The sequence below is a fragment of the Symphodus melops genome (genome assembly GCF_947650265.1).
Source record: "Symphodus melops genome assembly, chromosome: 1".
Taxonomy (NCBI): Eukaryota; Metazoa; Chordata; class Actinopteri; order Labriformes; family Labridae; genus Symphodus; species Symphodus melops.
Genome location: NC_136691.1, coordinates 38,762,599 through 38,777,510, shown reverse-complemented (window position 1 = coordinate 38,777,510; position 14,912 = coordinate 38,762,599). Strand labels below are relative to the sequence as shown.

Sequence of the window (14,912 nt, the reverse complement as noted above, 5' to 3'; positions counted from 1 at the left end):
GTCACATTCAGTTCTGGTATAAAAAAAGATTTTTGTGACTCCATATGGCTCACTTATCTGTCGCACCTATTACTTACAAGCCTTACATTCTTTATGAAAGCTTGTTTCTTTATGAAATTCATACACACATGCTACTGTAAGGTACACACCCACTCTTGTAATAAGTTCCAGCATTTCCATAATCTTTTCCAGTAACAGATGACCCCAGCATGAGGAAAACCTTGCAGCACATCGCCAAGAGAATTACAGCTACAGCTTTCCTTTCTTTAAATCCTTCATTGTCTTATCAGTTGTAATTCTCAGACAGCAAGTAAGCATAAAGCCTCTGCTGAGTTGGTTTATTTGTCTACAGACACCTGGTGGATTCATGCACACTTCAAGTACTCACCTCCTCCAGCCAAGATAAATATTTAACAGGTTGGCAAGAATATCAGCAGCCAAAGGTCATATCTGTCTCCAGGCCAATCGCCAGGAGAAGACGAAAGGGACACCCAACAGCTCCACAGTGACACCTTGAGCCACCTTCATGTAAACAGAAAAAAAATAAACTTTTGCCTCATGATATAGGTTTCAAATGTAAGGTTTCAGATGTGTAAGAATAATAAAAGAAAAACAGCTTTTCATATCCCAACCTGATTTTATATCTGACATGTTGCTAAAAAGATCATTTTGAAAAGTTAAACTTAAAATCTAGAATCAGTTTTACAAAGATCAGTGAAGAAATGAAGTGTGACTTGATCAGCCAGTGGTTTGCTCAGGACATGATAAACAGAACTACACTGCCACTTAGCTGCTTTAAGAGGAACTGCATGTGAAGTTTACATTATTACTTTTAGAGACAGATGTCGCCAGAATCCCAAAAATGCCACCACACCAAATTATTTGAAGGCACAACATCTAAATATTAAAACACGTTCATCCAAGTCTTACGTGGCTTAAAATTGCACTTGTCAACCAGTTTCAATATTGAAATCACGAGTGTAACTTAAGCTTTAAATGTTCAAGGTGAAGTCTGTAATCTTTGTTTGAAACAAATAACATGTGGTTTGCAGAAAAAGGACGTCATGCAACTTATATAAATTGGTCATGTAGCTGTTTCTATTAAATTGGAGCATGTCTGTCATGAAAGTGTGCTGTGTGACCGAGCTCATGAGAACACAGGTGAAATAGTCCATTGAAATCATAAACGCTAAAAGCAGAAACAAAAACAACCAAACTTGTATCCGAATATCTCATTCCTTCTGAGGCCAATGATAAAAATCATTTCTGCTGTCACAGGAAACAACAATAGGTCACAACACGTTTATTCCAGTCCTAGTAGTTCATGAATAACTCATGCTTGTAAGCATTGATTTATTTGATCATGTTAAATGGACTTGAGCTTGTATGGCGCGTTCCTACAGTCTTCAGACTACTCAAAGAGATTTAAAACACCTTATGTTGTACCTACCCATTCAAACACTGATGGCAGAGGTTTCTGTGTAAAGTGATCACCATCACAAGTAACTAATCCCTTCAAACTTGGGCTTTAGTGTCTTGCTCAAGGACATATTGAGCGTGTGGCTGCAGGAGCTGGGGATAAAACCCCTTAACCTTCCAGTTGAAAGATGACCGACTCTACCATCTGAGCCACACACCCCATTATTAATTTTTTCTATGCAACGCACGAGGGTCACGTTTAATAGTGAAGACAAATGTGTGTTTACATTTGTCATACCAAAAAGAAAGCCTCTTCAGTCAGTGATAAAACGTGAGCTCTGTTATCAGTAAACTTTAAACTTCAGGAATTAACTCAGCAACCAAAGAGATAAGTGTTTGAGCCTTTCCAATTTAGAATAATAAAGACAAAAAACAGTCAGTGCTGATGGTGCTGGATTTCTGCACCCTAAGCTTCATTCGTTCCTCAAGGTCAGACTATAAAAACACCTTTTTGAATTTGGGTTCATCTTAACCAGTTTTGTTAATCATTATCTGCAATAATCATCTAAATTATATGGAGCATAAAGCTTTAACAACATAAAAAATAATAATGAAACCAGCAGACTGTTGAACTTTCACATTTTAAAAGAATAGAAATACTTAACATTATATTCATGTTCTTCCAGGAGACTATTGATTTGATTGATTAACTAGTCTTGTGCCAACTGAACAATAATTAGTTCCAGCATGTTCAGTTTAATAAATTATCTCTCTGAAGAGCTGCACATGCAGTTTTGCTTCTTTTTTTCGGAAGTCACTTTTTTCTGCGTTGCATTTATTTTTCTACATTACAAATCATTCTTTACAACATATTCCTAAAATCTATGAACATACTCTTATTTTGAAAGGATGCTCTTATTTTGAAAGGTTTATTTGTGACCTTTTATGAAAAGCAGTGCTGCTAAAACATTCACTTTGAAAGATCCCCTCACAACTAACTAGTCATATCACAGTGCTTAATTGAATGCAGCTTGTTGAGTCAAATTCACTTATTTATTTAGATAAAAAATGTGAAACCATTTGATCTTTACAAACTTCTTTTATTCAGAAGCTTACTTTGAGGTTCTAGGATCGTGTAAGACACAAAACACAAAAGATCATAGCATGATAAATATAATGTTTACTTTTTTTAAATATTTACAGAAAAAAATATTCGGTCAAAAATAATTTAAGAAATATACAGATTGATTTAATATATACAATATAATACAAGGGTAAAATTTACTGGCATATTACAGTACATCCCTGGTCCTCTTTGCCATGGCTCAGGCTGACCTTGTCGCCTACCGTCTGGCTGTGGAAGGTGAGAGGACCCAGGCAGGACCAGCCACAATTGTGTGATCTCTTTGACCTCATTTCTGCAAAGGAACAAAGACACAGTTATGAGAAATGTGTGAGACAACATATTTACTGGCTTATTCAATTCTTTTTCATCTTATTTTTTAATTTTGTTTTGAATTCAAAGTGCATCAGTGAACAATAATTTGCAATGCAAATTTCAGATTAACAAACAACAAGATGTGAAGAGGAACAAGGAGAATTTTGATCTTGTTTTGAAATTATTTCCACCCCAATTAATAACTGACAAACAATATTGTTCCTATCATTTAAACTGGTTCCAATAACCTTGACTTGTTAATAAATGACAGTTTGACAAAACAATCCCATCAAATACTATCACGTTTTAGGATTAATTGATATAAACAGGAAAAGACTAAAACTTTCATAATTTATCAGCTGTCTAGTATTGTATTAAATTGAAAAAATTTCTAAAATAAAATAAAACATAGGTAGAAAAACCAGAGGTCACGTTGCGTTTACATTGCTCGTGTTTTTTATTTGAACCGGATTTATAAGTTAATCATTTACTTTAATAGAGCAACAAAGATCATCCTCACAGGAGGTTTTACAAGTGTAACTGCAGATCAACTTGTAAACAAGTCATTGTGAAAGTAGCTGACTGTTTTCCTTTCGTTTTGGCATGACATGTGATGTGATTCTCCCTTCATACAAAATGTATTATTACATTGAATTCTGAGTCTGATTAGAAGACTAGTTCATTTATCTAAAGACAAGCAGCTGTTAATGATAATCCACCAGCTGGCATATTAAGATAAAATAAGATAAAATAAAATAATCCTTTATTCATCTCACAAAGAGAGAAATTTACAGTGTTACAGCAGCAAAGCGGGATAGCAGAAGAAAATCACACATCACAAGATTAAATTAGATAAAAATATAAGAATGTAAAAAAATATGCATCAAAAAATAATTAAAAGAACCAGTAACTCCAAGATGTAAGTTTGTATAAATTGTATGAAACTATCATGCACACAGTGCTTATAAGGATGGACATGTTATTGCACAATTTGTCCCATAAATTATTATTGCAATGCCAATCAAATGAAAACAAAAATACAAATAAGATCAGGTGACATTTTATAATGTCACCTGACACGTTTCCTGTAAAGCAGAAAGCTTCTAATAATGCCCTTCACCCTTCACGCCCTTTTTTTACTCTTCCTGGTCTCTAGAGTTTTTATAGCAGTGATACAACATGAGCATGAACATTACCATAAACTCTTGGACATTTGGGGTGAGAAACAAATGTTTACATACTATATTTAGAAAGTAACCACACAAGATGTATTTTCATACTTGTACAAAAGTCTGAAGATGTCATTTTTAGCACAAAATTGATATACTTTAAATACTGAAAGTAAAAAAAAATCAAAAATAAATATATAAGTAAAATACAATAAGTATGTTTATGTGTGTGTGTGTGTGTGTGTGTGTGTGTGTGTGTATATATATATATATATATATATACACACACACACATATGTGTATATACACACACACACACGCACACACACCTACACACACACACACACATATATATATATATATATATGTGTGTGTGTGTGTGTGTGTGTAGGTGTGTGTGTGTGTGTAGGTGTGTGTGTGTGTGTGTATGTGTATATACACATAGATATACACACACAAGAGTGAGAATAAGAACATCAAACTAATGCTTCCTAAATCGAACCCAAAACAAATATGTATTTGAAATTGCAAACATTATTTAAAAATGTTACTTCCTAAACATTATACAACATAAAAAAATACAAATGTCACCAGAGTTGTCACTGATTTATCTCCATCTTCTCAAAGTGGCAGCCTGTATTTGTCTTTGTGTCTTCAGAAAGGTTTGCTCCTGTCTCTCTGTCATTCAACGAATATCTCATTCCTTCTGATGCCAATGATAAAAATCATTTCTGCTGTCACAGGAAACAACAATAAGTCACATGTTTATTCCAGTCCTAGTAGTTCATGAATAACTCATGCTTGTAAGCATTGATTTATTTGATCATGTTAAATGGACTTGAGCTTGTATGGTGCGTTCCTACAGTCTTCAGACTACTCAAAGAGATTTAAAACACCTTATGTTGTACCTACCCATTCAAACACTGATGGCAGAGGTTTCTGTGTAAAGTGATCACCATCACAAGTAACTAATCCCTTCAAACTTGGGCTTTAGTGTCTTGCTCAAGGACATATTGAACGTGTGGCTGCAGGAGCTGGGGATAAAACCCCTTAACCTTCCAGTTGAAAGATGACCGACTCTACCATCTGAGCCACACACCCCATTATTCATTTTTTCTATGCAACGCACGAGGCTCACGTTTAATAGTGAAGACAAATGTGTGTTTACATTTGTCATACCAAAAAGAAAGCCTCTTCAGTCAGTGATAAAACGTGAGCTCTGTTATCAGTAAACTTGAAACTTCAGGAATTAACTCAGCAACCAAAGAGATAAGTGTTTGAGCCTTTCCAATTTAGAATAATAAAGACAAAAAACAGTCAGTGCTGATGGTGCTGGATTTCTGCACCCTAAGCTTCATTCGTTCCTCAAGGTCAGACTATAAAAACACCTTTTTGAATTTGGGTTCATCTTAACCAGTTTTGTTAATCATTATCTGCAATAATCATCTAAATTATATGGAGCATAAAGCTTTAAAAACATAAAAAAATAATAATGAAACTAGCTGACTGTTGAACTTTCACATTTTAAAAGAACAGAAATACTTAACATTATATTCATGTTCTTCCAGGAGACTATTGATTTGACTGATTAACTAGTCTTGTGCCAACTGAACAATAATTAGTTCCAGCATGTTCAGTTTAATAAATTATCTCTCTGAAAAGCTGCAGATGCAGTTTTGCTTCTTTTTTTTCGGAAGTCACCTTTGTCTGCTTTGCATTTATTTTTCTACATTACAAATCATTTACAACATATTCCTAAAATCTATGAACATACTCTTATTTTGAAAGGTTTATTTGTGACCTCATATGAAAAGCAGTGCTGCTAAAACATTCACTTTGAAAGATCCCCTCACAACTAAGTAGTCATATCTCAGTGCTTAATTAAATGCAGCTAGTTGAGTCAAATTCACTTATTTAGATAAAAAATGTGAAACCATTTGATCTTTACAAACTTTTTCTATTCAGAAGCTTACTTTGAGGTTCTAGGGTCGTGTAAGACACAAAACACAAAAGATCATAGTATGATAAATATAAAATTTATTTTTTTAAATATTTACAGAAAAAATAAACACTTCTTCAAATGGTCAAAAATAACTTAACAAATATACAGATTGATTTAATATATACAATATAATACAAGGGTAAAATTTACTGTTACATTACAGTAAAAAAATATCTACATGCCATTATGCAAAAAGAGTGCAAAAAACAATTCAGCCATCGTTGTCCAATTACTGAAAAGTTCATGTTACATTCACAGTGAGTTTCCTCTCATCGTGTTTTCTTGTCATTATCACTTAGTATAGCTTGTGCTCTGGTGAATCTGTGAGTTTGCATTGTGCCACCGTCTCTTCTCCGCTGATGAATCTCTGATGTCCTGCCGGCAGAGCGGGCAGATGCCAAACTCTTGGAGGTACCTGGGGGTGCAGTGGATACACAGACACCGATGGCCACAAGGCAGAGTTACTCTGGCACGTTTTCCCAAGCACACCACACAATCATCTGAACAGAGAAACCACAAATACAACATGTTAGTCGATTACTTCCTCCTCCTCCCCATCTCAAGTTAGTAATGCACAAAACACACAGTTTACATCAAAATAGAAAAGGCTTTCACCTGCTTGAAAAGAGATGGTGTCATCGTTTTCAATCATGGTGTCAATGTTCGTCTTGTAGTTTCTGTTGACAACACTTGAGGTGGGGAGTTCTGATACCGGACAGGAGGTTTTTGTCACAGACCATGACACTTTCTTTGAACCTGCAGCAAAAAGTTGAGACAATAAATTAACTTCAAGCAGGAAATACTTGTTGCAATACACAAGACAAAGAAAAACCGGCCCTGCAGCAGACAAACACTCCTTATTATGCCCTGGTTAACTCACCCTGGAGGGAGATGGAGCAGGTGTTTCCATAGATGTCGATCATGGCCCACAGTGGCAGGTGGAGATCCAGTCCATTCATCAACTTCTGTTTCAAGTTGTTTTGTCCCGAGACGTACATGGAGCCTCCAGAGGTGAACCAGAACTCAACCTCAAAGCCCTCACTGCAGAAAGATTCATGCACAGGAGCGGCCCAGTGCCCAGGAGTGTCAGTGAGGTTTGGGATGGCCAATTTGGGCAGAGGCAGAGACCTGGACGAGGGTGGCACATTAGTGAAGCCAACACGCATCGCCCCATGCCAGTTTAAAACGTTCTTCTCAACCCGCAAGCAAATCTTCTCCATGGGTTTAATTGTGCGGCTGCTAAACACCAGGCCGCCCTTGAATGTATCCGCGGCCCTCTTTGCCATGCGACCGCCATGGCTCAGGCTGACCTTGTCGCCTACCGTCTGGCTGTGGAAGGTGAGAGGACCCAGGCAGGACCAGCCACAATTGTGTGATCTCTTTGACCTCATTTCTGCAAAGAAACAAAGACACAGTTATGAGAAATGTGCGAGACAACATATCTACTGGCTTACTCAATTCTTTTTAATCTAATTTTTTAATTTTGTTTTAAACTCAAAGCACACCAGTGAAAAATAATTGCAATACAAATTTCAGATTAACAAACAAGACGTGAACAGAAAAGAGAATTTTGTTCTTGTTTTGAAATTGTTTCCACCCCAATTAAATGTTTACTGACAAACAATATTGTTCCTATCATTTAAACTGGTTCTAATAACCTTGACTTGTTAATAAATTACAGTTTAACACAACAATCTCATAAAATGCTATCACGTTTTAGGATTAATTGATCAAAAAGATTCAAACTTTCATAATTTATCAGCTGTCTAGTATTGTATTAAATTGAAAAAAATTATAAAATAAAAACATAGGTAGAAAAACCAGAGGTCACATTGCGTTTACATTGCTCGTGTTTTTATTTGAACCGGATTTATAAGTTAATCATTTACTTTAATAGAGCAACAAAGATCATCCTCACAGGAGATTTTACAAGTGTAACTGCAGATCAACTTGTAAACAAGTCATTGTGAAAGTAGCTGACTGCTGTCCTTTCATTTTGGCATGACATGTGATGTGACTCTCCTTTCATACAAAATATATTACTTTGAATTGTGTGTCTGATCAGAAGACTAGTTCATTTATCTAAAGACAAGCAGCAGTTAATGATAACCCACCAGCTGGCATGTTTACAGACAGATTGATCTCATTACGCACATATATAGCATGTAAACCCTGAACCCAGTACAGATAGGCTTGGAGTTTCCTGTAAAGCAGAAAGCTTCTATAGTAATGCCCCTCATCCCCAACCTTTTCTTCCTGGTCTGCAGAGTTTTTATAGCAGTTACAGGAGACGAGTATGAACATTACAATAAGCTCTGGGACATCTTTGTAGTGAGAAACAGATGTTTACATACTATATTTAGAAAGTAACCACACAAGATGTATTTTGATACTTGTACAAAAGTTTGAAAAGATAATTTCTAGCACTTCAAATATTGAAAGTAACTTCTGAAAGAGCTATTCTCCTAAGATTTAAAAATCAAACTTCTGCTGTAAGTGTGAGAATAATAACTGACGCTTTCTATAATAATCACAAAAAAAAAAATGTATTTTAAATTACAAACAGTAACTTTTACTTCCTTGACATTATACAACATAAAGAATACAAATCTCACCAGAGTTATCAATGGTGTCTTCCATTTTTCTGAAGCGGCAGCCTGTATCTGTCTTTGTGTCTTCAGAACGGTGTGCTCCTGTCTCTCTTTCATCCAACTGTCATGAAGAGGAAGTGCTCACTGCTTTTAAAACAGAGCACGTGCTGTTTCAAAATACCAACAAACCAGCATCACATGGACAGGGAGAGGCGTGACCATGGGAGGGCCCAAACTTTAGAAACTTTCCTAAATCTATAGGCATGGTGCCAACATTACTGTACACCGTTTGTGAACTTTAGAGCGGCAGAAAAAACATTAAACCCTAAGGTGAGACCTAAGCAGTATACGAAATCTGCCCACATGTAGAAAAATTTAACTTTCATTGTATATGACATGATCTTGTGATTGTGTTTTAAAGCAGGTACATTTCTGTGCGCCAAGAAAATAAAGAAGACTGAAATTGTAGTTACTTTTACTCAAATATAAGAACTGCTTATTTAGTTGAAACATGTATCTCACTTTTTCAGGAGAGATCGCAAATACATTTTGTTCTCTTAAAAGCTGTTGATACATTTATGTTAATATCAATGTATTGTGCTTTATGTTGACCATGCAATATTCAGCACACTGCTACATTTCTATTCACAAAAGAGAACTGATAACACTCTTCTGTCTGCACATAATGGTGCATATATATATATATATATATATATATATATATATATATATATATATGGTGTTTTATATCAAACGATATACTTTTAATTATGACATAGCCTTGTGTTTGGGTTTTATACTTAAACCCAGTCGTAAGATCAGTCGTAAAGTGATGTAGATTTTAATTCACAGGATTAAATTGCGGCAGTTACAGAATATCATAGAATAATCATAGAATAAAATTAGGAAAGGCTTTCCCCCCACCGCAAAAAAAACTAATGTTCCTGTGCATATTCTTATTGTCCTACGCGTGATTTCACCTTTTGAACGCAAAAGTGAATTAAATATTTAAAAACTCAGACCCAGAAATACCCATTTCACATAGATACAGCAAATGGCAACACAATTTGACCTATTTTCTATTGTAATGAAACTCGGTAATAGTCAGCTGATAGAAATGTAATGGAAAATTACCAACTCTTCCACCTCCGCGACTGTGGTTTTCAAGGACATTCATACGTGCTTTAGTGTTGACAAAAGCTGAGCATATGTTGAGTGTGGAGGACAGTCCTTCCGCAGCACGTCCTACTGACTACTCGGTAAACGTGTCTGCGGGAATCTGTCGCCCTCTACAGGACACATACTCCCGCGTTCCACTTCTCATTGTTTGGCTGTCCTGGTCACGTGACAGGATATAGCCATGTCTGGAATTTTGAAATGACTTCATCGATCTTGGAAAATTACCTCTTCAGTCACTGAAAATCACGTGTTTTCCCCAAAAAAATCCCGAACACGCCGACAGACACTACAGCACAAAGTTCCTCCTGAAGCTGCGACTTGAACTTGTTTATACAGGTCTAAACCGTATCAAATATTTTCTTTCACTAAGGACATTTTTTTCACATTAGAGTATTTCAATCTTTATCTGTAAAAATAAATCTAACCACCGTCGGAGTAGCAGTACAACAACCAATTTACATGAACAACTGTATGTTTGACTGAGAGTTTCCACACTGATTAGAGCCTTTCATGCACAACAACTTTACAAAAATGTTCATGTTTAAAAGAGTAACAACATCTGACTGACTAACTGAAAGACTACAGTTTGATTCCTTTTCATTATGCACCTGTTGGAAAAGTACAAATACAACTTTTTCAGCAGAAATATCACTGCTTTATTTTTGGAGGAGTTGGCTTGGTTCTGTGAAATAGCTAATATAACAATCCCAATGTTAATTTATAATTAACTTAGATTTGGTTTTGTAATAGTGGATACAAAGTTAGAACTTTTATTCAATAACTTGCTCATACTTGGCAAGATTTTTTTTGTATAATTGTAAATTTGGAAGAGTTACCCCACAATTTCATCATTCTTAAAAGGGTTACCTAATTTGTGTTGCAAAGGGAAGGACATGTTAAAAAGTCATTCCTGTTCTCTCCACCAGTTTCTACTTGTTTTTACTATCCAGGAGAGAGCCACCTCTGCTGGATGCAATGACTGTCCAAATTGTTAGTAAAATTGTCAGCAAGTTTGTTGTGTTCTGTTTAAACTGTCCTGTAATCGTACATTTATTTTACGTTGTAAAAAAGTAAATAAATAAATAATAAATTAAGGCACGTTCCACTGTCTTACAGCCATACAGTATTTACTGTAGTTTGCAGCTCATGGTTCTGGCAAGTCAGTTCCATCTGATTGTTGACAATGGTCACTTTATTGAACAACACAATTTGCACAAGATAACACCAAAGACAAATAATAGAGGGTTTGGTTTTATCATGACTGCCTTACAACAGCCTGGTTGTTCAGCAGATCATGGATGCACACCCCAACTTTAACAAGTCTCATTTGAATGTATTCCAAATTTGGAATAAACCGGTAACAAATGGAAATACTTTTTGATCTCAGATACTTGGCTCACTTCACAACTGAAAACAGGTATATAGCATGAATCATAGAGCACTAAGCTCTAAGACAAACAGTAATTGTTTTAACACTGTGACTACACATAATGAAACTATGTCTGCACACATACTGTACACGTATGAGCATTTCCGAGAAACAGTTACATAATACAGTCAATTAAACATTTACAGGTTTCTGTAACTTCAACTTCATTTACAAGAATTGATATCCTAAATGTATGTGGCCTGTTTCAGAGTTAAACAAGAAATATGATTTACACTTACATGGATTTTGGCCATACAAAAAGATTGTAAAAAATATGATGCACCTAAAAGACTCCTGCTGGGAATGTGAATTGTGTGACTGGATCCAGATTTAGGTTTGAAGGTAGAGGGGCTTTAATTATTTTTTTGCATGGCCAAGTTGAAAAAAAGTTTGTCTATTTGATGACATCATAAAATAAAATAAACTGTTTTGTGCTTATTTCTTTTGGATGGTTTACAATATAAAGCTTGAGTTTTGCTTCATCACAGACCCCAGTAAGAATAGCTTAACACTATGCTGAAGCTAATGGGGATCCAAATAAACAGAAAACCTGTTGTTCAGCAGATTTTATGGGAATTCTATATGATATTTTGTTTGAGGCTGATGCTCAAAATAAAGTTAAAAAAAAAATTGCAATAACTACAAATGTAAATGTGTGAAAGATCTGTATTTGTTGGTGTCTTACGGACCCATGCGAGTCACTAGCCACATGTCCAAACTACAAATAACTAACAAGTCCTTGACTTTTGTAATATATTTTGTTAAAAGCTTGCTAATAGGAGAACATATTTTTGTATAACAGACTGTCTATGATTAAACTAAATCTTCAGTAAATACCATACAAACATTGTTTTTACTGACAGGAACTGGTAGTTGTACATATGTAGTTGTTTTTTTAAAATTATTATTTACGGTTACATTGGGTACAAATTAAATGCTGTTCTGTAATTTCTCTAGCATTGAATCGAGAATCAGAGCAATGCTTCTCCTCCTGCTCTGTGCACTCATGGCTCAGTACCCTCCCCTCCACCACACTTGGTCAGTCATGGCAGGCCATCAAAAAATCAACTTGTTCCCACTCCACCTGTTCAAAACACTATTAATCTGCTGCAGTCCAATAAAAGGCTCAGCTCTCAGCGAGTAGCCAATAGAACGCCATTAAAGCAGTGAGACCCCGACCAATCCCAGGCTGCATTCTAATGTGGCCTATCTTTATTAAGGTGCCACTCCATTTCCACATAGTGCTTATTTATGATTTCTGAGACCAGAGCCGGCAGGAGGAACATCTGTGTCTGAAGGGCTCGCCCAAGACATCAAATATGGGACTATCACAGATGGAGAGGTACAGGGCGACCGTGAAGAGTTAATCTGCTGTTTTTGATGTTTTTGACGAGGTGGCAACTTTGGGGAAACATCTAGGACTTTGTTAAAATGTTATAAGTGCTTTTTATTAATTAAATATATAAACGGAAGTGTGACTCCCAATCCAGACTCGTCTGCGAGTAAGGGAACTCCTTGAGGGCCGATCAGAAGTCTTTTCCTGACTGGATCTTATTGGATGCTTTACTGAGACCTGGAGGCAGAGTTTCAGTTCTTCCCATGGATCCAAACATCCAGGGGTCTTTCCTCTTTAACAACAGCCTCAACCAGTTCCCCTCGGACCTGAAGGCCCCAGTGTGCCAGTACTCTGTGCCGAACTCTTTCTACAAACTCAACCCAGGCCTGAACAGCCAGCTGCAGGCAGGGACCCCGCACGGCATCAGCGACATCTTGAGCCGCTCCATGATGGGGATGGGCACCACGGGCACCACCACTCTGCTGCCTGGATACTCTACCATGGGGGGGTTTGGGTCCTCTGTCACCAGTACATCCGTGTACTATAACAGAGACTACAACTCCAACCTGGGTGGCTTCTCCAAGCCAGGGGCAGAGTGTCCCATGAAGGGTCGCAGTGTGAGCTGCTGGGCAGAGAGCGGCTGTGAGTGGAGAGGAGGGAGACAGCAGTGCACCAACAGTAAGTCTACACACACCAAACTACATCCTATGATGCTAATAGTGTGTTTGTATCTTATTACTTCAAGTAGAGTGATGCCTACATAAATCCCACACAAAGACTCAAGGTCAAATGCAAACTGTTTTTTTTTTTTAAATGCGACATACATAACACACAAGATAATACAAAATTCATATTAGTTATACTTCATTTTAAGACCTAGAAAAACTAAATTAACAAGGAAAAATGAATTTCTCAAGTATACTGCAAAATAAATGTAATATTCCTAAAATTCCCATTTAATTTATTTAAGATGTAGATGATGTTACTTATTCAATTGCATTTTATTTCTGTTTATAAAGAAGTGCTACAAAATTATATTTATTTTAAAATAAGTTTGATAAGTTAATTTAATAAAAGGACAATAGGATTGAGAGGTTTAGTATTTTCATGAATTAAGTACTTCTGATATTGCCTCTTTTTCCAGAGAGACAACTAAGGACGTTTGTACCATCTATTTGCACCCACAGATCTGTTGCTGATGTTAAAGCGCTGTAGTACTTTTCCTTGAATATGAACTCTCCTCTGTTTCTCTCAGCTAATGGTCCTCTTGGTGAGATGTCAGGAAGAAAGAAACACACCAGACCTACATTCAGCGGGCACCAGATATTTGCTCTGGAGAAAACATTCGAGCAGACAAAGTACCTTGCCGGGCCTGAGAGAGCCAGACTGGCTTATTCTCTGGGCATGACAGAGTCACAGGTCAAGGTAAAGATGACGTCATGTCAACTTTTAATTAAATCTGAACTGATGCTTTTTTTCCTCTGTCAACCTCTTGATTCGTTGTTGTACTTTATGGTCACATGTGCACTTTTAAAGCAACTGGTAGCCCATAGTCTACTTTCTACTTGTAAAACCAACAAGTGAAGGACTGTCATGTAAAATATCTTAAATAGGTCCAATGCTTTAATACACAAGTAGGTAATATATAGGACTAATTGTCAGGACTTTTTGACAGGAGAACAGGATCCTGTAATTATGCTTGATTGCCCTTGTTGCATAACGTGCTAAGGTAGCAATTCAAAATGTAAACCTAGTCGTGTTGTGTTCAGGTTTGGTTTCAGAACCGACGCACCAAATGGAGGAAGAAGAGTGCCTCAGAGCCGAGCTCCACGCAGACCAACCTTGCGGGACAGAACGGGGAGGCCTCCGAGAACGAGGTGGAGGATGAGGAGTACAACAGGCCTCTGGACCCGGACTCTGACGATGACAAGATCCGACTTCTTCTACGCAAACACCGTAGGGCCTTCTCTGTCCTGCGGCTCGGACCTCACCCCGTCTGACAAACTGTAGTTTCTTTCAACTAACCTTCACGCGCGCACTGCGGATTGAGACACGTTAAAGTCCGCGTGCGCTACACAACACACCTGCATGCTGTCATGATTAACTCATTTTGACAACAAAGTTGAATCAATTAGCATCTACGCATGTTCAGTCAAGGTTATCTGTGGTCATTCAACAAAACCAGGTTCAATAGATAGCTGCTATAAAATTAATTTAATATGCGTTTACTTTCATAAGTTACAGTAAGAAGTGACCTCTGGTCTGTTTAATGTTACACTGGGAAATAGGGAAGTAGGGAAATAGTGTCGTGAACATCTTTTTGTAAAATCAGAAAATCACCAAAACACA

The 14,912-nt window shown here is 36.7% G+C and overlaps 2 protein-coding genes across 3 annotated transcripts; one reads left to right on the top strand and one right to left on the bottom strand.

Moving 5' to 3' along the window:
* Positions 1-6,046: 6,046 nt before the first annotated feature.
* LOC306829553 (E3 ubiquitin-protein ligase NEURL3) lies at positions 6,047-9,869 on the bottom strand. 2 transcript variants are annotated; one of them, XM_079352634.1, is made up of 5 exons: positions 9,754-9,869; positions 8,644-8,740; positions 6,909-7,421; positions 6,644-6,784; positions 6,047-6,528 (listed from the first exon to the last, which is right to left on the bottom strand). In XM_079352634.1, the coding sequence occupies exons 1-5, from the start codon at positions 9,790-9,792 to the stop codon at positions 6,320-6,322; spliced, it is 999 nt and encodes a 332-aa protein (XP_079208760.1). In that variant the 5' UTR covers positions 9,793-9,869; the 3' UTR covers positions 6,047-6,319. The 2 variants fall into 2 exon arrangements, with proteins under 2 accessions (XP_079208760.1, XP_079208761.1); XM_079352635.1 differs by having other exon boundaries at positions 8,644-8,766; positions 9,754-9,825.
* Positions 9,870-12,826: 2,957 nt separating this feature from the next.
* On the top strand, positions 12,827-14,624 carry nkx6.3 (NK6 homeobox 3; the record flags this gene model as incomplete). The annotated part of the gene is made up of 3 exons (XM_079352724.1): positions 12,827-13,241; positions 13,819-13,988; positions 14,333-14,624. 3 exons carry the CDS (start codon positions 12,827-12,829, stop codon positions 14,561-14,563), a joined length of 816 nt encoding a protein of 271 aa, XP_079208850.1. The 3' UTR covers positions 14,564-14,624.
* Positions 14,625-14,912: the final 288 nt, after the last annotated feature.